The 23924-nt window shown below is 32.6% G+C and overlaps 1 protein-coding gene and 1 long non-coding RNA gene across 2 annotated transcripts in view; one reads left to right on the plus strand and one right to left on the minus strand.

Moving 5' to 3' along the window:
• Diaph3 (diaphanous related formin 3) overlaps positions 1-23924 on the plus strand; it is a 455034-nt gene that overhangs the window by 243318 nt on the left and 187792 nt on the right. The window contains exons 21-22 of the mRNA XM_005338141.4: positions 2888-3127; positions 17575-17704. Of these exons, the coding sequence (XP_005338198.1) occupies positions 2888-3127; positions 17575-17704 (370 nt within the window). The remainder of the gene's footprint in view (positions 1-2887; positions 3128-17574; positions 17705-23924) is intronic.
• LOC144365043 (uncharacterized) lies at positions 581-14910 on the minus strand. Its single transcript, XR_013423333.1, has 2 exons — positions 14804-14910; positions 581-2997 (listed from the first exon to the last, which is right to left on the minus strand). It is a non-coding gene; the product is annotated as an uncharacterized LOC144365043 (long non-coding RNA).

Here is a 23924-nt window from a genome sequence, read left to right on the forward strand (position 1 = left end):
AAGATAGACTCATTACTCATACAAATCTGGGTTATAGTTTTCTAGGAAAATTAATTACTTTATGCTAGCTACATATGGTTAACTTGTAAGTATGAAAGCTTTAACATATTTCAGGTGATATAATGTAGGCATTTAAATATACTTTCCCCCCTTTTTCCTTGTGCATGTAAGTATGAAAGCTTTAACATATTTCAGGTGATATAATGTAGGCATTTAAATATACTTTCCCCCCTTTTTCTTTGTGCATGAAATAGTGGATTGATAGATGTTAGAATTAATACTTTGTAACACTGATATTTTGCATGGGATACTGAAGAATTATTTCTCTTGTTTATTGTAAATTATCAAATGACTTCTTAAATTTGAATAAGGGTACCCATTGAGAACAGAGATTCCATGAGCCCATTAGATACCTTTTGAATGGTCATTATTACATGTATACATGTAAGTGCTGTTTTGTGTGTCTTGGCATTCTAAAGGGTTGTAATAGAGTATTATCCATGTTGCCAATGTAATGTGTGTATCTACCATTAACAGTGCCTAAGGAAAAAAGAGAAAAAAAAATTCAAGGAATGAATCCTTTTTGGTGTATACCATATATATATTTGAGTTCAAAACACATTTATTGAAATAAATTTAATGATCATTATTCTTTCATGAAAGTTATTATTATCCTTATCTAGAAATCAACAACCTGAAGCCTAGATTGTGTATTTATACAAAGGCTGCCCCAACCCCCTGACACCTTTTTTCTTGTGGAAAAGTTGGGAAGAAAGAAAAAAGAGGTGAAAAATATTAACTGTTTTTTTACTTAATTTCTCTCCCCCTGAGAACGCATACCTCAATTTAGTTCAACACAGTATACATTATATTAGCTAAAAATTCCATGTAAGGGCCAAGCTAGGATTTCTCATACTAAAAACATACAATATATTTTAGGACAAATGACTATGAAATTTTTGTGGTAGAGATAACACTATCTTAAAAGAATGATTCATTTCCAGTTAAAATCAATATTATAACAGGGTTACCATTTGTCTTTCTACAACATTATATTGCTTAAATTTGTAAAAAAAAAATTTATAAATGTCTTTGTCAAGTTTATAGTCTTTTTACTCTCTTGCAGGAGAAAAAAAACCCATATTGTTCTTAGACAAGGGACTTTGAAGATTTTTTTTTTAAAGGAGAGAGAGAGAGAGAGAAAGAGAGAGAGAGAGAATGAGAATGAATGAGAATCTTTTTTTTTTTTTGTAGATGGACACAACATAATGCCTTTATTCATTTTTTTTAAATATGGTGCTGAGAATCGAACCCAGGTCCCGCCCGTGCTAGGCAAGTGCTCTACCGCTGAGCCACAATCCCAGCCCTTGAAGATGTTTTTTAAAGTATTTGAAAACATTTTCTAAAGCAGGCTTATTATTGTATTAGTTGAGCTCTTAGAATTATGCTTGTGTGAATGTAAACATTTAACCTGTGGCTGATGAAAGGGCTAGCTATAAATTAGATATTTATATTATTTTCTAATGAAACTTTTCAAATATAAGAATTTGCTCTCTACTGTTAATACTTTCTGCTTTGATTTTTTAGATGAATAGTCATCAATTGTTTTTTATCCTTTAGCCACAGAAAACTTGTTTTTAAATTTTTTATTGGTTCTTTTCAATTTCATATGGTAGTAGAATCCATTTTGATATAATTATACAAGCATGGAATATTCTAATTAGGATTCCATTCTTGTTTCTTAGCTCATTTCTATTTTAACCCTGTTGTTTCTGTCACTTTTTTTGTGTGAGAGGGTCTGGTCTTGCCTCAAAAATGTTTTTGATATTTATAATAGTTATTGAAATTCCATAATTATACTATTACTGCCCCATTGGCATGGTTTAAGTTTTTAATTTCCTATATATTCCTTTTAGTTAAGAAATTCATATCTATCTTGAATATAGTGTGTCTTAGCCTACAGGTAAGTGGTCATTCCCTTAATATATACTGATAAAATGGTGGAATAAGCTTTAAAGAACTTCTCCCGTTTTTATTGTTTTGTTTTCAGCCAGCCTCTCTTGTGTTCCCCAGGCTGATTACAAACTCCTGCACTCAAGCAATCCACCTGCCTCAGCCTCAGAGTAACTTGGACTGTCAGCATAGGTTATCACACCCAGCTTCTTTTGTTCTTTTTGATACCTCCAGTTCTTCTCATCCCCAACAGTCACATTCCCAGAGTCACAAACAGGGTTAACTTGGCATGTGATAGACCTGTGGCTTTGCACTACTTCTATCTCCTGTGACTCCCATGTTTCCTAACTCTGATTCTGCTAATTTAGTATGTGTCAGGAGTCATTCTGCTTTCTGTGTTTCTGAAGAAAGTCAATTTAGTACAAATTGGGACCTATTTATTCTCCCTCTATCTAACACATACTGTTAGTCAGCAGGGCTTCTGAGGACAGCAATTGCTATTTGAAGCAAACAAACCCTCTTTAGACCTTTCTGAGTATGTTTTAAACATGTCCTACTATATTTCAGTATTGAACAAAGGTTATTTAAAGTAATGATATGGATGTTTTGTAATTTGTTGTGTGTGTATACTGTTACCTTTTTAAAATTGAGTGTGTAAAAATGCATTTAATTTGTTGCTTAATTAAACATTATTGTTTTACTAAAGCTTTCTTTTCATTGCACATCTAAATTGTTAATTTTGTTTTTGAGGAATGACTCTGGATTCCTTACAAAAACAAGTAGGGCTTCTCTCTCTTCCTGCCATCAGTTTCAGAGGACATATTGCTTCTTTGGTACTGTCATACCAATAAATCATCCCAGATTACTTGCAGTCGTACAGTACTAAACTATACCATGCATTTTAAAGGAAATCTGCTATTTTCTTTTCAATCAGATGAGCAATGTGAAGAGACTGCGGCCACGGCTCAGTGCTATTCTCTTTAAGCTTCAGTTTGAAGAGCAGGTGAACAACATCAAACCTGACATCATGGCTGTCAGTACTGCCTGCGAAGAGATAAAGAAGAGCAAAAGCTTCAGCATGTTGCTGGAACTTGTATTGCTAATGGGAAACTACATGAACGCCGGCTCCCGGAATGCTCAAACCTTCGGATTTAACCTTAGCTCTCTCTGTAAAGTGAGTTTGTTTTCTTAAGACACATATTTGCCTGAACACTTACTCTTAAATGTCAGCCCTGATTACATTATTTAAATATTTTTATTTTGATGTGCTCATTATCAAGAACTTGAACTGAACCATGAACTCAAACCCAGAGTGAACTAAGCTAATTTACTCAACCTCTGAACTAAATCCAAATATTAATTTTGTGTGATCTGCAAATCCAATGGAAGGATTTTCTTTAATAATAAAATTATATTGTAAACCTATGCTTTGTCAAACCAGTGAAATGGAACATGAAAATATTACTTAAACATTATATTTCTTCAGTTCAGGCACCTATACACGATGATATATATTGACTATTGCTTCAGATTGCCTAAATTTTTACCTTTAACTATTTAAATATTTATCTGCATTGTTTTTTGTAAGTCAACTAAAAGGAACAAGAAATAAGACTGCTTTATATAAAGGAAAGTGATTATATTAGGAATAAACATACCTTAGATGTCATTGATCATTTTGAAATGGTTCCATCTATTATTTTAGAGGATGTTAAAATTAAATAAGTTCTTCTTTTAGTTGAATTTTCTTAGAAAAAAATATATTTAGTGTTAATTAACAGAGCTCTTTCCTGAGGAGTGGGCCATAGAATAGTGTTTTATTGGTCTACTTACAACAAATTCTTCTCAGTTATACATCACATGAAAAGCTTTCTCTTGTTCTTGACCTTGTAACATCTACAATTCCTGATTAAGGAATTTAGTTATTGCCATTGCCAGATAGGGAAGGAGAGAAACAAGTTCAGCTTGTTTCTCTCTTCAAGTGGAGTTTCTGGTAGTTATTTTTTGGAACTCACATCAGTTTTCTCAGTTTCCCTGACCTTAGTCTTACATTGGTATCATCAGTGCCATGTGACCTTTTTCTCTTTCCCCACTTCTTTTTATTTTCTAGCCTTTATTCTCATAGATTTTTGTACTTTTGGTAAGGTTATTATTATCACCAACACGATTCCTAAAACATATTAAAGGCACTACACATCCACTGAATCCTTACTCAGGGTGAAATCCTGTGCCAGGTGCTTTTCCAGGTCATCTCTTTAATGTAGGTGATTAAGTTTTACCTGGCACACATGGAACTCACATTTTTTATATGTAAACTATTAATTATGATTAATTGCTTTAGTGGAGCTATATACAAAATGTTATTGCAGCAGAGTTAGGCCAGAGTGTCAAGCTTATCTGTGAGATGACAGCTGAGTATTCAGAGAAATAGAAACTTGTGCTGGATCTTGAAGATGAGTAGCTATTCCCTGGAGCATTCTCAGTACAAGAAAGGCGTTTGCATGAAATATTGTAGCATAGCCTCTGGGAGTCTCTGAATGGCCCAATATCTTTGGAGCCTGCAAGGGACAGCATTTGGGGGGACTGGACTGAGGTGTAGTAATTTGGTTTAAATGAGCCTTGAATGCCATGTGTAGTGGTGAAGGTTGTAAGGAGACATGTTAGTTTTATATAGAAAAGTAATGTTATCAGCTCTTTTGTGTGAGAATGACTCCATCAGCAGCATGAAAGAAGGTTAAGCTGTGCTGTTCAGTAGTATTCCCATAAGAAATGTATGATTACTGGAATAAAAATTCAAATTTAGTTTCTCAGTCACACTTGTCACATTTTAAGTTCTCAGTGTTTATACCTGTTGCCTTTTCCATTGTTGTAGAAAGAACTTTTGGACAGCGATGGGTTAGAGGAGTCTAAAAGGGAGATACTTGGTGACTGGCTAATATATAGTATGTACATAGAAGAGTGACAATATCAAACTAAGATGATGAATAAGGAAGATAGTGTGGGAGGTGAGGGAGAACTGGGAGGGATTGTTATTATCTTAGCCAGCTGGTGGGTGATACAGCTCCTGACATGTTTGAAGTGGTTGTTCAGAAGGGAAGGCATTCAGGGTGTTTTTGTTGTTTTCCTCATCCTGCTTGCCTCAGTTTCTTAAAGGATATTGAACTGAAGCTGCCTTATTTAATTATTTATCATCTACTTTAGTGTCTAATACATAATGGTCACTATAATTTAAGATGATGGAGTTCTTAGCTAAGGAAGTGGCAGAGGGGTTTGAGGTAAATAGTAGAGGAGAGAAGTTAAGTGTATAAATTCAGCAAACATTGGGAATTATCCGACTGGGCTGATTATGAGTGGCTGAGAAAGGAAAGTGAGACTACCAAGTTCAGGCTTTCCCTGAGAAGGAATGCAAAGGAAGCCAAACAGGGTAAGGAGCAAGGTGGGTGAGAAGTTAAGTTCATATATACAAATCTACTGGGTTTTGTTTTTTTTCTGTGAAAAATGGCTGTTCATTTTTAAGTTTTTGTATCTCAGAAATATAATTGACTCACAAAAAGTTAGTTGCATGTCCTCCTTCTAGCATTCCTCCACAGAAAAGTTGATAAAATACTCAGTCTGATTAGTGAGGTGGACTGGCCCTAGATAGTACTTGACACTTAGTAAATATTAAATAGCTATTGAGTGAATGAAACTTGTTACAACACACATTTTTTTTTGTAGTTGAAAATAGAAATGCTTTCATTGAGATATTCATTGGTACTTAGTATAAAATCATCTATAAATGCAATGCATGCCGTTATTATTTTACTACAGTTAGTCTGCAGATCAGTTAATTGTCCTCCGTATAAAAAGTTGATTGTATTTTCATGCAATGACTAGGTATTTTCATTATCCCTATTAGGAGCCTTCTGTTGTTCAAGAAACAAAATAAATACTACAACTTCATATTTTTATTAGCTTACATGTCAGTGTGAAAGCATATATTGAACAAGATGATATCTCATCATGTTTGTTATCAGAGGTAGCAGCTTGATCTTTGACAATTGTGATTGAATTTTTCACACCAGATATAAAGCATTCAGTTGGTTGATAAGGCTCCACACAAGGAATTCCATATTTATTTGACAATAGAATGTCAAAGAAATATTTAGATCTGTTAAAACACACTAAGTAATTATATGAAACTTAACACTCTGTATCTAAAATCATTTAAAATAATTTTTGTTAAGATCAAGTATAAAAAATACATGAGACTTTTTATTAAATATTAACATTATGTTTAGAAATAAGTATAAGAATTGTGAATTTTATACACAGTTTCATTTTTAAGAGCTATATCTCTTTATATATGCATTCATAATCAGGGTTGGTAACTATAATGTCTCTGAGTTCAGAGAGAAAAGGCTCACTTTCTTATATCCCAGAGATGTGATAAAGACAAATCAATACAAAAGCAAAACAAGAGATATAATGTGAACAGAAATTACAACTAGCTTAATAAGATGTGAGTAAAACTTATGCTTGATGTGTAGGCCAACATGGGGCTTTTTGGTAGTCAAAGTGTAGTGTACACATTTTCCTGAAACTTTTTATGAGCTAAAAAAAAATGTCTTTTTTAATTTTTTATTTTTTTTGGAAGAGTTAAAGCTGACTTCCATAAGAAATTGGCACATGTATCTTTATATATATAAAAAAAAATGTGGTGGTGAACAGTGTTCTTAGAAATAGTGGATCTGAAGAATCAGTTTCATGTGGATGTTTATTCTAAAGCTATCCCTTTCTCTCCTTTCCTCCCTACTAACTTGGAACTCCATGAGAAACTCTCCTGGTAAGATAGAAATGTATTTTTCAGTGACAATTATGCTTGCTTCTCCTAGTTTTGGTAAAATGCTCTAAATGCCTTGTTTTCTGATGGCATAACTTTATTTATTTATTTAGCAGTAGTAGTAGTAGTAGTAGTAGTAGTAGGAATTGAACCAGAGGTGCTTAATTACTGAGCCAAATCCCTAGGCCTTTTAATATTTTATTTTGGGACGGGGTTTCTCCAAGTTGCTTAGGGCCTCACTAACTTGCTGAGACTGACTTTGAACTTGTGATCTTCCTGCCTCAGCCTGTCTCACTGCTGGGATTATAGATGTGATGGTCTATAAGCATTAGAATATAAATGGCTTATATTCTGTTATATTAGAATATTATTTATATTAGAATGTTATATTACATTCTTAGAATACAAGGCTTACACTTTGTAAAAATATGAGCCTTAGAATATAAATGGTGGACTACTTATCATTCATTATATCCTCAAAAGATTTTACTGAGATTTTCATAAAAACTGAATAAGGCATTTTGAGATCCTCTGTTTTTTTTTTTTTTGTGTGTGTGTGTATGTATGCATGCATGCACGTGCATTTTTCAATTGGTATTCATAAAATGTAAATTCATATCTTTAGAAATCTAGTCATCGTATGGTGCATACTTGTCTGACTAAAATGTCTACCTGGCAAAAATCTGTATCTGGTTTTTGTTGAAGGTATTTCTTTAAAAGAACCCAGTGCTATGCCAAGAACCCCCCCTCCCCCACCTCAAGTAAATCAGCATTGTAAGTAAAGAATGAATGGACCCAGCCATGAAAGTTCAACACCATATTAAAATAAATGGGATAATTTAGACTTATAGGAGTGTATATTATAGATAAACACATAGTAGCTATAACATGTATGATGTTTACTAGGGTCTAATGAGATGTGTGTTGTCTGAATATCATCTTTATCAAGAAAATTAGATAATATATTGGGGTATATGTTACATTGGGAGAATAGATATGAGTTTTGAAAGAACTTACTACTGTAATAACTAATTTTTATCAGTATCTATGTTGTTATTATTTGGGAAGAATTACAAAAACAAATCTTTAAATTTATCCACCTTAGGAACTTTCTATGCTCTGTGGTAGTAGAGCATTAAGTTCATTTCAAAGTTGAAGTCATTAAAAGATACATAATAACAGGGAAGGGGTGGCTGTAAGATTGATTTATAAATCAGTTCCTTTTACTAGTACAGAATTTCCTATGTGATCTTCCTAATTCATTATTTTGTTTTAATAAGCAGAGGCTAAACAAAAGTAGATTAACTTCAGCATACCAGTGATGGAAATGATTTAAAATGACAACATTGAATTTCCATTTTCTTTAATATCTCCACCTACTCTAGTGAGTGATTTTTTGAAATTGTGAACAGCCTTTTCTTAGATGATATTGATTTGCAACCTGTAGTACCCTATAAAAAAAATTCGTTAACCCCTTTATCCTTTCAATTAACTCAAAATGTGTGGATCATCATTAGTGGCATTTTTAAAAGAACTTTCCACCTGAGTTTATTGCTCAACCTGAATTGAGAATCATTTTATGTCTTTTGACCTGCTTATATATGCCAAAAAGGCAAATCTCTGACTGATGGTCTGGAACCAATCAACCAACAAATAAACATAAAGAAATGAAAACTAACCAACACCAAAACAAAAATAAAAAAAGAAACAACTTAAGGATGAGTGTTGAAACTATTTCCCAAAATGCTGTTTTTCTTTCATGCCAGGCTGAACACTGTTCTGCAAATGAAGACTTTGGAGAGGAATGTTAATTTTAGACACATAGTGGAACTGAAATCAATTGAAGGCCCTTGTCCTGGGTCATTTTGCAAGTCTCTGTGTTGCACAAGAGTCAGAAAACTTGTCTATCACAGGAAGTTTTTATTTTGTGTATCTGTCAAAGTAACACAGATTAATATATTTTTTGTGAAATTTTTATCTTTTACTATCTCGTTTATTCTACGAAGTTATTTTTAAGAAACTTTTCTGCCAAAAAGGTGGAGGGTGCAAACATTCCATTGTTCCATCTACATTAAGAGTATGTTTTAGAGAGAAAAAAAAATTTTTTAACCAAGATTGGCAAAGTCATACTCATACATTTTGGCACCCTTTGAAGTAAAGCAATTATAGGTCAAAGATTTGCAAATAACAAATGTCATTCTTATTTTACATATAGGCAATTAAATCATAGAAGTTTTGATTTCAAAGCAGTATGAAACTGTTTAGAAGGCTTAACCCCCCTTTACTCACTCATTAGCATATTTCATCTATAGCATTTTCTGAGAAATATTAACTGGATTTACCAAGTTGCAGTTTTGATAAATTCTTTTACCCTTAATTGTTGTAGAGCATTGTGAATTAGAATTATTCTTTCAGTAGAACACAAAGGGTGGCTTTGCTCAGGCATAGCCATATGCTGCCTGTGTGCTATCATTTCATAACTTTCATAACAAGCATTGCTTCTCTGCCAAACCACCTTTCCCTAAGCATCCAGCCTCAGAATCCTCTTAGCACCTCTCTTGAGGTGCTCTAACACTGGTTAGAGGTAGCATCCACCCTTAATATCACCTACTATCTCTGGTTTAGTTCAGTCCCCTCTTCTTTTACATTTTATAAATGAAATGTCAAAAATAAGACACCTCATTTCTGATAATCCTTAAGACGCTTTTTAGTTTATTTTATTTTTTACCTCTACCCCAAAGGACATCTTTGTTTATACATATTTGGACAAGAGTCAAAACATGAAACATATTATATATGTAGTAATACTTACTGATATTTATGGTCATTTGTTCTTGATGATGATAAAATGGGTGCATACATGCTAAGTTATGGTTTTAGCATTGGGAGGTATGTGCACTACCACCACAAATTCCCAAAAATAACACTTGAAATATATCAGGTATGAGTTTTTGTTAAGTGCTTTTAATGGAAAATTTACATGTTTCTACATTTATTACTGTTTTTAAAATATTTAAAATTAATATTTGATCCACCTTTATAAATCATTAAATTGAAAATATACCTTATCAAAATGTGTTTTAATGAATAGTATAGTATTGAATGTGTTAGATAAGAAGAAAGATCTAAAATCAATAATCTAACCTTCCACCTCAAGAAAATAGAAAAGAACAAATGAAATCTTAAGTAAAACAAATTAATATTAATAATCATAATCATCATAATATACATTATAGCAGGTACCAATGAAGTTGAAAAAAAGAAATAGAAAATTATTGAAACCAAAGTCTTATTCTTTAAAAAGATCAATAGCATTGTTCAATCTCTAGTGAAGCTAACCTAAGAAAAAAAGAGAAGACACACTTTACCCATATCAGAAAAGAAAGATGGGCTATCCCATTGACATTAAAAGAATAAAAAGGGAATATTATAAACAACTCATGGCTCACAAATTTGGTAGCCTTGATGAAATGGACCAATTTCTTGGAAGACAATCTAGATGTATCATAGAATTTACGTAACAACTAGAGGCCTGTATAAAATAATTTAATAATTAGTCTTCTATAACATGAAGAACAAGGTCCAGATAGTTTCATTATTTAAGCTTTTTTTATTATTTAAACTTTATTAAACTTTTAAGGAAAACATGACAAATTCTCTACATTTTGTCTGGCAAATATTAAGCAGATGGAATATTCCCATCGTGTGAGGCCAAGTTAGTTGAACATTTCAAAATCCATGTAATTCATCATATCAACAAGCTACATCTAAGCTTACACAGTAGTCACACTCAGCTATATACCCAAATTAGTTGAAAACATAGGCCTATACAAAAACCTTCATATGTTTAATGCAGTTTTATTCCCAAAATGTGATAGCGACTCAGATTTCCTTTAATAGAGACTAGATAAACCATGGTATGTCCTTACAGTGGAATATTATTTAGTCTTTGAGATCACTGTCCTTTAAAGCCAAGGAAAGATAAAATGCAAACTTAAATTCACATTTCTAATTGAAAAAAAAAAGCCTGAAATGTCTACATAATATATGATTCCATAGACGGAATTCTAAAGCCAGTACTATCAGTGATTTTGAAGGGTTCTGGAGAGAGGGTAGAAGGATTAGGTGGAACACAGTTTTTAGGATGGAGGAAGTATTCTGTATGGCATGCTGTTGATGGACACCTAACATTTTAATTTTTTAAAAAACATAGGATTATTCAACACAAAAAATCAACTCTAATGTGAACTCTGAACCCTATGTCAATAATGGTGTGACTATTGATATGTCATTTGTAATAGATGTACCACACTAATGCAAAATGTTAATAGAAGTTGTGCAAGTGGTAAGGGTCTCTCTGTAATCTGCTTATTTTTCTAGAAGATTAAAACATCCCTAAAAAGGATTCTGATAATATGAAAAATTACAGGTGACAATTTGTTTAAAATTAATGTACTTGACCCATTTATATTAACTACATATCTAGCATTTACTCCAACTTTTATTAATTATTCTTATGAAAATTTTGTAGTGTTAGATCATTAGTGCTCTAAAATAACACTTGAGTTACCTAGCTTTGGTTAAATAAAATTGGACCCCAGTGAGTTTTCTGAAACTACCTTAAACAAGAATATTTTAATAATTATTGGCGTGTATTATCAACTGTTTCATGGAGGATTTTCCTAATTTACATATCCTAATGGCATTTGAAAATGCCAGTCTCACTGCAATCCTGCCCTCCTTAGTTGTTCTTGGTTAGAATTTTTTTCACTGTTGGGGGCTGATGTTATTGGTGAAAAATATGTTGAATCTTTGATCACCCAAGTGCTTAGAGTTTTGCTAAGTATTTGTGTTCTAATTTTATTTATTTCTTTATGAATTATTTATTTAAACTCTTGCACCATTTCTTTCTGTTGTAAAAGCAATGTTTTCTCATTTCTAAATATTAAAAGAATTGATAGTTTTCTAAAGAACACTGAGCTGCTTTAAAGGTTTTGTTCAATAAAGGGGGAAAGTATAAATAAGCAGTGGATAATGAGATAAGCTCACTTTCTAAAATGGAAAGTTACTTTTCATTTGGAAATTTCTAGTGCTGAAATTCAAGAGAAATATGTTAAAAATATATTTCAGTGAAAGTAGTAGAAACCAATCTACAGTAATACAGAAGTCCCCATTATGCTAAATCTCTTTTTGGTCATTTAATATTTTAACTCTCATTATTTTAAAATAGAAATTAAGCAATTACTATAATTTTTATGTATGAATGCCATGACTTGTGTAATATTCATATTATCTACTATTTATTATCAATTTGATTTATATCTTTAAAATCATTATGAAAGTTTTATTATAGTTAGTAATGGTTATGAGAGTGGCATAAGCATCTTGTTTCAGTTTCAAATTTTTATTGCCACTTGTATTGGAGGGATAACCCAGTCTTTTTGAAAACTCATATCACTATAGTGATTGTTTTTCTTCTACACACAAAAAAGCTACCAACAAAAGAAAACATCTGTTCTATAGTGGTAGTCAGTTACACCAGTAAATTGACTTTTTGAGCTTCTCATCTGAGCAATTGTAACATATTGTTTGTCAGTACATCTTCACACAATAGTTTTCGTGTGGATACCTTGAATTTATTTTCAGAGATGCTGTTTCATGTATACACAATCCACTTGATTCTGCAATGATATGATTTAATATGATATTAAAATTGTGTAAGTTCATTGAAGGCTAAACTTTATAGATCTCTCTTAGTCCAAACATTTTGATATAATCTTTTGTTATCAGTAATCTGTTAGAAATACATAAATGCTAGTTGTTTGAAGGATGTGATTCAGATATCATTTTTGTCATATGGTAGGTAAAACAGTAGAAAGAATGTTGTACTCTTGGCCTCTGCTTGTAGAGGCTATCCAGGCTTGAATTTAAAGGTTTTAGCGGGCATTAACACTTTAAATTGTATTGATACTCTCTTTTGATTTTACTACTATTTTAGCATACTGTAGTTTTGGGAATTTTGTTTCTTTTGGGTAGTAGTAAAAAGCTAGATTAAATAAAGATTTTTGTTAAAAGAAGTGTATTCTGCGGAGGTTATCAGTTTTGTCTTCACATGAACATGGATTCATATTTTCTTCTACCAGGTAGTAGGTGTGTAATCTTGGGTAAACAACTTGATTTCTCTAAATCTGTTCTTGTATCTAAATAATGTAGTAGTAGTTGCTTCCTTATAGGGATGTTGTGTGTTTTAAGCACTGAACATGTGCTATATTATTTGGTTAGTCCCTGTTTCATACCAAATGTCAAACAAATAAGAACTCCTGCTGTCATGCTCAATGTTAATATCATAGGTTGAGGTCTTCTAGAAAATCATGGGGCCATTACAAGATTCTCAGAATTTTGTCCTGTTTCTGGTGTTCACCCAAGTCTACCAAGTCTAAAGTGACAATGCTGTCATGATGCTTAGATTATGGGAATATAGTACAGAGAATTGCTAACTTGACAGTATTCTTAAAGAACCATTTCATTGTTCAAAGAGTAGTGGGTGATAATTTTTAGATTATAAAGATCACCAAGAAGCTACTTAATTTTCATTTAAAATTTTTCTTCGTATGACTGAAATAATGGAATCTTTTTTATACGTCATCCAAATTTGTGGTGAATACTGTAAGTATATTCTAGACCCTGGCTTTGTAGCTATAAGGGAGTTTTACTTCAGACCGACAAGTAGGCCATGATTTATTACATAATCTGCTTTTAACATTATTTTGTCCAGAATGAACAGAGTGGCTGGAGAAACTCCATCCATCTTTTGGTTTATTTGACATTTATGCCACATTAAATGTATCTTAAAAAATAACATATGAATAATAAATTCTGTTTAACATTGAAGATTACTCATCAGTCAGATAAATCTCTTGACAGTAACACAATAGGAATCCTGACAAGCAGTGTCTGTTAAAATTTGGATAAAGCATTTGTTTAACCTGAACAAAGTTCTAAAACAAATAAATATTTGTTTCATTTTTCTTTCAAATAACTATTATTGCAAAATGTATTTAAGTTGTTCTTCATTTCAACAAGGTTAGCACTATTTCCCAAGCTTTAATTATTCTAGATTAGTACCTTATCATGGCATAACTGATCAGTGTAAATAGATCATGTCTTCTTTACTTGTTAATGTCTACCAAAACAGTGAAAAAAAAGTATGGACGAAATAGATGAAGTTGTTGCTAATACATTTTGTGCATGTTTGTGTGCTTTCATGCTTTTGGAAAACTTTCTTTATATTTATTAATTTTTAGAAGAGATTATGGGAGAGGGAGAAAGAGAAGAATAATTGAGGCAGAAGAGTACTCTGGTAGCATTGTGAACTTTTTCCTGAGAATGCTAGAAGATGAATAAAAAATTTTTGCCCTGGGATTTAGAGCTGCAGGATAGTTTAAAAATGAGACACTATGAATTATCAACAAAATGCTTCTCATCTGAGATGTTTTATTATGTTTAGTGTCAAATATGTTTGGAAGTTTGAATGTTTTTTTTTTATTTCACAATTATTAAATACAGATTTAGAAATTATGGGAGAAGTATTCTTCTATTTCCTATTCAGTAAGTATACTTTCTAATATTATAATGTTACCAATCTGTGTCCTACTAATTAGTGGGCAATTTCAATATGACAGCCTGTGATAAATGAACCCCCTCCCTAAATTAGTGCTAATTTTATAGCATCTCTAAATACGTTGAATCTGTGTTTGACTGGAAGTACTTCACATTTATTAAATTGGTAGATGTTGCAAAATATATGGTGTTTCAGAATTCTAATTTTCAATTATTATTTCTCATGAATAAAGATTGAGATTGATCCATTTGATTGTTGTTTCATCATAGAGATATCTCAATATATGAATCCTAGGAGTTCCTGGCTGTTTAGCTATAACACAAATCTTTTTGGAAAACTTTCAGGCTCTACAAATTACAGAGGGAGGTAGCATTTGTCTTATTTATTATTCCACATAGGTCACTTACCTAGTTACCCCTTTCTTGAGATGGGGAGTGGACTGTGCTTTCATGAGATGGGGTAAAAATAGGTGGCTGAGAGTCTACAGAAGGAAGGAACAGTGTCCTTGAGGTAATCTCTGATAAAAAGCAGAAAAGGAGCTTTAGTTTCAGCGTGCTTTTTTTTTTTTTAACAAAACAGAAGACAGATTTTATGCTAGCTCTATTATATTTATGAAAGTTTGCTGCTTTATGTGGTCTTAAAATGGTAGTATGAATGAAAAGCTAGAGTTGTAAAAAAGCCACAACTTAGATTAACATTCTCAGGTTTATATGTAAAAACTGAAATATATAGAAAAATTAGAACTGACCCAAGCATGCAAAAGTAACTTTAAGAACTAGGTTTTTCATTTTTATTCTCGTTGTTTTGTTTTGTTATTTCACTATTCTTATATATACCCAGATTACTATAATGTGCATTTAATAGTTTTGTAATGTAAAGTGAATTTAGAGTTACCTTTCTGTGTTATTATATTATTCTGTTATTTTTACCTGCATGCAAACTAAAGTCTAATAACTTCCCCAAGGCTATTAACTCGTTAAGGGTATGGTTAGCATTACTAGGATTATCTTTGCATGCTAGTTATCTAGCTATTAATGATATATATTTATATATATTTGGTAGTACTCTTTTTAAACACTTAACTGGATATTGTGAAATCTACATTTCTTTTAAAGGAGGTATCAAATAATGACTTATGTGTTCTGTTTTTAAAGTGCCAGCAACTGTTCTTTCTTGCTATGGTGCTAGGGTTACCTATTAGCCCTGTGTTCATACTGCTCTAGGCCCATCACTCCCTACTGGCACTTACCAAAGGAAACCCAAACTAACTCCTGTTTACTGCTCAGATGTTAGCTTCACCACTTCTCATTTCTGATTACAGTCCATGACCACTTCAGATTAGGATTGGTCAACCCTGGTCTTCTCCTCAACCCTATATATTTTTTTAATCCTATATACCCATTGGAGTTCATCTGATCAGCTAACTGACTTTTAAAGTGGAGAGCTCACAAATTGGTGTTCCAACACCAGTCCATTTCTCCATATTCTTAATAAGGACACTGTCACCCTTGAGGGATAGAAAGTTGATTCTTAAGGAGCAAAAAACTTATATATTTTACTACCATTTTTATATACAGTGCAGCTATACATACAGTACATTAATATAAGTGCAGTATACTTGTGGATTTTACATTTCCTAGTTAAAGACAATTAGACCCAATATACCTAAAAGGCTCTTTAGGGGGCATTAATGAAAACCTTAGAAATATAGTTCTGCATCTTTGTAAATCTACTTCTTTTCAAGACATTTCCACTTGAATGTTACTTAGAAGCTTTACACTCATTTTGTCTAAAACTGGAGCAATTATCTATTTCTCATCTTTTTTGACCTGTCTCATATAATGACATCACCTGGGTCTCTAACCCCACTTGGTTTATTATCTCCATTCCTTGGGCGCAACCTCAGTTCAGGTTGTCTCATTTCTCTACCTGAATTATTGCCACAACTTTTCAAATTGTTCTTTATGCTTCTTTTATTATCCCTGCTCAAATCTTTTATCCACACCACATAGGAGAATTCTAAAATGTATATGTAATCATCTCTTTCATCCAGTTTAGAATCAAAATTGTATTTCTATTTCATGGCATACCTTTTATTTTATTTCATGGTCTTTTCAGATTTGTGTCTTCCTGCTATTCCTACTTGCCTTCAGTGACATATACACACTTTTTTTGAAGTCACTCAGCCTCTTCAGATGTGCCATATTCCTCCTCATCTATGGCTTTGGTTTAGTCAGTGTAACAACACTGTATCAAAATATCTGAGCTATTTAACTCTTAAGAGGGTTTTTAGCTCACAGTCTGGGATTAGGGGCATGGTGCCTATCTAGGCTATTCTGGTGAGGACTGTCTCAGCCACATCCAGTGTGGTGCATGGCAAAGGCAGGAGCACATGTGGGAACAAGTGTTCACATTGGGAACCTGGAAAGAGAGAGACTGAGTGGGCTCAGGCTTTCATAGTGAGAACTACCAACTAGTTGCTTAAGAAATCTTTTAATCTCTAAGGACCTCTCATGAGACCCCATCTCTTTAAGATTCTACCTCCCACCATAGCCACAGTGAAGACCATTTTTCCTGTATATGAATCATTGAGGGACAAACCAAGTACAAACCATACCAAGCCCTTTTCAAATGCTATTCTCTCTGAAATATGCACTTCTGAATTTTCTTCTTCCCTCTCCTAACCCCATCCTTCAGAGGTTCATTCAGTTCACATATTGTGTTGTCCTAAAACTACTTTGTAATTGCTTTTACTAAACTATTTGTCATATCAGGGCAAATGGTTTAAAAAATTAAACAGCTTCTTGCTTCTGAATATGTGTCAAATGATAAATGGATGAATGCCCCATTTATCATTTAGTAATTTTGGGTACTGGTATTACATAGACTTTCAGGTTTTTCTGATTTTCTAGACATGTGACCATTAATTTTTTTTCTCAGAAAATGTTGCATCCTAGGTTGAATTAAAGTTATTTCTCATTTACAACAAATATTAATAATTTTGACCAAGCAAGTAAAAAGTACCTTTTCAAGCATTGAAATATTTGTTTTTCAAAAATGAAATTAATTAATTTTACAGCTTATTTCTTATCTACCAAATACAGTATAAACATTATTTGAGTAGGTAGATTATCAAAATACTTCTGACAATGTTTTGTCTCCCTCTCATTTTCTTTAGCTAAAGGACACAAAATCAGCAGACCAGAAAACAACATTACTTCATTTCCTGGTAGAAATATGTGAAGAAAAGTACCCTGATATCCTAAATTTTGTGGACGATTTGGAACATTTAGACAAAGCTAGTAAAGGTTTGTACTTTGGGAAAAAAAATACGTTATTGCTCTGGTCTTCAGTTCTAAAGGAATATAATGCTTTTTATTTGTATATACTTCTCATTTTGTCAAAAACATTTTATATTCAGTGTCAAATTTTAAAAATAGAAAACAATAGGATATTTACTTTAGGACTTGTCATGATTGGAGCTGTTAGTTCAATGTATTTGGTAATGAAACTTTATATTTATGAACACATTGTCTTGTGGCTTAAATTTTATGGATGCATGCTAGACTTACCCTCTGCTGCTTGGTCTCCTTACGGTGTCTCCTTTGATTCCATGTGACCCATGACCACCAAATGACTGTTATATATTTGACCCCAGATGTAGCCATCAGTGTCTCCCTTTCCACAAGATCAAGATCTATTTAAAGTGGAGATCTCATTCCACGAAGACACCAGATTGCCAGAGTCTCAATTCAACCCTTTCTAATGCCCTAATTTCTAACCTGGTTCTAGTTCCTACTAAGGGTCAGAAAGGATAGAATCCATTGTTATTTATTGGTTATATTATGATTTAAGATAAAAATTTTATTACCAACTTAAATACCCAGTTTTCATTTATATTTCACGTTGGTTTTATGCAAACAACTTTAACTGGTTTGAAACAATCAATTTGTGTATACATTCTGGGAGACGAGATATAGAATGAGGAGTATCTGTATTCTTTTGATTTTGACCACTTGTTACTAATAATGTCATTAAAAAAAAAATCTCTGTTTTCTCCTACTTTCTTTTCTTTTTATTTTCATTGTACTCTAGGGATAGGACCCATGGTCTTCTATATGTTCACAAATGATCTACCACTGAGCTATAGTCTTAGCCCCTGCTTTCTTCTTAATGTTGGAATTTGTGACCTTAAAGAAGGGTTTTTTATTTTCTTCTACATTCAAATGAATATTCCTTCTTAAGTGCTTTTATCATTCTCTACCTCTTTCAAATTCTTCTGTAAAATGATGCTTATAGTACTTTATCTACAAAGAGATATTTGATTGGCTTTGATGTTCTGTGTAACTTTATCCCATGATACATATTTCTTGAAGGACATATTTCATACAGCCTATTAGAAATAATTAGCATAGATTTTTAAGACCAGTAATAAGCTTCTTACTTTATTTTTCACTTTTATAGTAATGTTACATTACACTGCTTTTTACCTGTCTTATATTAAAATGTTTATGAAATAAGAAAATGTCTCTCTCTGTATATATAAATGCATATATGTATACATGTATGAAATATTACATGTATACCATATATGTACACATACATAGTGATTATCCATATAATTTGTGTGTGTGTGTGTGTGTGTATATATATATATGTATAAACATATACATATTTTCTGTTTTGGAATTTAAGAAGAGACATTATACAAATTATATTTTGTTAATATATGTCAGGGTGAAAAGGAATAGAACTGAGTGGGAAAAACTTAGTGGTTATTAAATCTATCTTTTAACTGGTTGGTTCATTAAGTCAGTGAAATTGACTTTTAAAGTGAGACTTAGACATTTTGGAATATATAAGCAAATGGGATGAAAACAAAATTGAAAGTGAGTAGTGTTTGTGGACATTAAATTTTGTAAGTAGCAAGTTTAGCAGATAGCGGTAGTGGCAGAAAGTTCCTTGAAATATAGAGATTTCTTTTGAGAAAAAGATGGTTGGGTAGGTAATAGTGTTAATTGATGTTAACGTTTTTATAATAATCAGGCAAGCGCTTCTAGATAGTGACAGTTTACATTTCTGGTTATCATTTTTTATACTTGTTCTAAAACTGAGCAGGGAGCTGGAACATTCTTCTCTTTAGATGCATTGTTTTTATTGTGAAATTCGTATTTTTTAGGAATTTTTACTTTAAATTAAGTTCTTGAAATATTTACCTTGTCTCATTTGATTGTACTTAAAATTCTTTAAAATATTAGGATACTTTAAAAATTATTTAACATTCATGAGGACTTGCAAGCTTTGTAACTTTGTAATTTGATTTTTTTTTCTTTGTTTTTTGTTTTTTTGGTGTTTCAGTGGGGCATTTTGGGACTGGGGGTTTTATCTTCCATCTGTTACAGTGGAGACACACATATGTGTATGAATCAGCAAATACTGCTAATATGTTTCACAGGGAGCAGCCAACTTCATATTTGAATAGAAGAAATATCACTGAATTTTTTTTAAAATAGTATAGGTGATTCTTGAATTGTTTCTGTGATTATCTAACCCAATTAATGAATGTGATTTTAGAGGAGTAAATGGAATGTTTTAGATGATATATCTGTGTTTGCTTCAGAGAACTTCATTGCTCTTATGTATCATCATTTGGAAGTTTTCAGACTTGAGGTCTCCTTGGTGAGCTAGCACATGAACTTAAAAGTACCTTTGTTTTTGAGACATAAAAAATCCTGGTCATTAGGTACTCCTAGATCAGCAGGGGTAACTTTCATTGCAACTAATGAGCTTACCCATATGACAATTTTCAAAAATCTACTTTATTAGGACTACTTCTTTTCTTTTTTTTTTTCTTTTTTTTATTGGTTGTTCAAAACATTACATAGTTCTTGATATATCATATTTCACACTTTGATTCAAGTGGGTTTTGAACTCCCATTTTTACCCTGTATACAGATTGCAGAATCACATCAGTTACACTTGAATTGATTTACATATTGACATACTCATGTCTGTTGTATTCTGTTGCCTTTCCTATTCTCTACTAGAAGAGGGGAGGGGAGGGGAGGACTACTTCTTTTCTAAGAGATAATGGCTTACAGTTTTTCTGTTGTGTTCCAGTGAAAATATTTTGGTTCATTATTATATTTCTGTATACCATTGTAATATTTCTTTCTTTCATGAACTTGTAGGTGTTGAATACAATTTTTCTTGTCTAAACAATTAAAGTTAATTGGCTATGAATGTCTTATTGATCAATTCTCAATAAGCTGTTTTGGTATTAAAATGAAACATTATTTTATTAATGAATAGATAATGACAAATCTTATTTTTTAAAAAAAATTTGGTTGTTTTTAGGAGGTTGTATTAAAATAAAACCAAGGTAAAGTTTACAGCATAATGTGGTCAACCCTCTTTTAGCATTATCATAACTACACAAAATACGTCTATTGTTTTCTTGTCAACTCTGAATTTCAGAAATGCCATACTAACCTACTCTGTAAATCATGTATTTAGCCCTTCATTTAACAAGTCTGCACTTGGAGTTATTGTGTATGAAGTTGTGCTATTTTCTTGTGTTGGTCCAATGTGTAATTTCTGTGTCTGAATGCAACTTCACTGACATCAGGTGTCTGGCCCTAATAACTCCTACCTTTTACTCCCATATCCTTTACTTCCTCTTGCTCTCTGCTTCCTCTTTATATAGCTGCTGTTATTAGCCTAATAACTGATCCCTTCTCTCTCTTTTTCTACCCACAACTTTCCTAGAGGTGTTCTCTTCAATTCCCCAGGACTAAAAGTCATCATTAATTATGTTAATAACTTACAAATTTATGTCCCAGACTTTACTTCTAAGGTTCACTCTTCTGTGTCCAACATCTTTTGCCATTTCCATCTGCATCTCAAATAGGCATTAGGATCATAATGTACCACAAGACAGGATTCTTGATCCCTACACATTTAATGTCTTCTCAACTTTTATATAATTGAGAAAACCCTTTCTGGTCCCTTCTTCTGATTTTCTTTCTCTCATTTGTCACATCTGAGTATAATCTTCAGGACCTCAACTCTGCCTGGTAGATTCTGCTGAAGTGAAATCTATGGAAAGTGGCTACTGCATGTAAAATGTTCTTTGGCTTTTTACTTCATCAAGAAACTTAAAGAAGATGTCAAGTTCTTTTTGATGCTTGTTTCTGGTGCTTACTAAGAACCTCACCTAAATTTCTGGGTATGCCACCCTTTACTTCAGGATAAATTCATTGGTTAAACTGAAATTCTCACACCATTATTAAAGAACAGTTTCTCTAGTATCTTATTTTTGTTGTTGTTGTTGTTGTTGAAGTTATTGTAAATGGGGTAGTTTTTCTCATTTCCTTCTCAGAGGATTTGTCACTGATATACAGAAATGCCTTTGATTTATGGGTGTTGATTTTATATCCTGCTGCTTTGCTGAATTCATTTACTAGTTCTAGAAGTTTTCTGTTGGAGCTTTTTGGGCCTTCTAGGTATAGAATCATATCATCAGCAAATAGTGCTAATTTAAGTTCTTCTTTTCCTATTCATATCCCTTTAATTTCATTCATCTAATTGCTCTGGCCAGTGTTTCAAGAACTATGTTTAATAGAAGTGGTAGAAGAGGGCATTCCTGTCTTATTCCAGTTTTTAGAGGGAATGCCTTTAATTTTTCTCCATTTGGAATAATGTTGGCCTGAGGCTTAGCATAGATGGCCTTTACGATGTGGAGATATGTTCCTGTTATCGATAGTTTTTCTAGTGTTTTGAACATGAAAGAGTGCTGTATTTTGTCAGATGCTTTTTCTGCATCTATGGAGATGATCATATGATTCTTTTCTTTGAGTCTGTTGATGTGATGAATTATATTTATTGATTTCTTTATGATGAACCAACCTTGCACACCTGGAATGAATCCCTCTTGATCATGGTGCACAATCTTTTTGATATGTTTTTGTATTCAATTTGCCAAGGTTTTTTTTCTGAGAATTTTTGCATCTATGTTCATTAGAGATATTGGTCTGAAGTTTTCTTTCTTTTATGTGTTTTGCCTGGTTTTGGGGTCAGGATGATATTTGCCTTATAGAATGAGTGTGGAAGTGCTGCCTCTTTCTCTATTTCCTGAAATAAATTGTAGAGTATTGGTATTAGTTCTTCTTTAAAGGTCTTGTAGAATTTGGCTGTATATCCATCTAGTCCTGGGCTTTTCTTGGTTGGTAAGTTTCTGATACTTGGGAATCAACTTAACAAAAGAGGTGAAAGATCTATACAATGAAAACTACAGAACCCTAAAGAAAGAAATCAAAGAAGACCTTAGAAAATGAAAAGATCTATCTTGATCTTGGATAGGCCGAATTAATATTATCAAAATGACCATACTACAAAAAGCATTATACAGATTTAATGTAATTCCAATCAAAATCCCAATGGCATTCCTCATAGAAATAGAAAAAGCAATTATGGAATTCATCTGGAAATGTAAGAGACCCAGAATAGCTAAAGCAATCTTTAGCAAGAAAAGTGAAGCAGGTGGCATCACTGTACCAGACCTTAAACTATACTACAGAGCAATAGTGACAAAACAGCATGGTATTGGCATCAAAACAGACTAGTAGACCAATGGTACAGAATAGAGGACACAGAAACTAACCCACAAAATTACAATTATCTTATATTAGATAAAGGTGCCAAAAACATGCATTGGAGAAAAGATAGTCTCTTCAACAAATGGTGCTGGGAAAACTAGAAATCCATATGCAACAAAATGAAATTAAACTCCTAATTCTCACTATGCACAATACTCAACGCAAAGTGGATCAAGAACCTGGGAATTAAACCAGAGACTCTACATCTAAAAGAAGAAAAAGTAGCCCCTAATCTTCATCATGTGGGATTAGGCCCCAACTTTCTTAATAAGACTCCTATAGCACAAGAATTAAAACCAAGAATTAATAAATGGGATAGAATGAAACTAAAAAGTTTCTTCTCAGCAAAAGAAACAATCTGTGAGGTGAACAGAGAGCCTACATCTTGGGAACAAATTTATACCCTTCACACATCAGATAGAGCACTAATCTCTAAGGTATATAAAGAAATCGAAAAGCTAAGCACTAAAAAACCAAATAACCCAATCAACAAATGGGCCAAGGACCTGAACAGACACTTCTCAGAAGGGGATATACTATCAGTCACCAAATATATGAAAAAATGTTCATCATCTCAAGCAATTAGAGAAATGCAAATCAAAACTACTCTAAGATATCATCTCACTCTAGTCAGATTGACAGCTATTATGAAGACAAACAACAGTAAATGTTGGCGAGGATGTGGAGGAAAAGGCACACTCATACACTGCTGGTGGAACTGCATATTGGTGAAGCTAATATGGAAAGCAGCATGGAGATTCGTTGGAAATATGGGAATGGAACCACCATTTGACCCAGCTATCCCTCTTCTCAGTCTATACCCAAAGGACAGCATACTACAGGGCCACTGCCACATAAATGTTTTCAGCAA

The sequence above is a fragment of the Ictidomys tridecemlineatus genome, chromosome 6 (assembly GCF_052094955.1).
Source record: "Ictidomys tridecemlineatus isolate mIctTri1 chromosome 6, mIctTri1.hap1, whole genome shotgun sequence".
NCBI lineage: Eukaryota > Metazoa > Chordata > Mammalia > Rodentia > Sciuridae > Ictidomys > Ictidomys tridecemlineatus.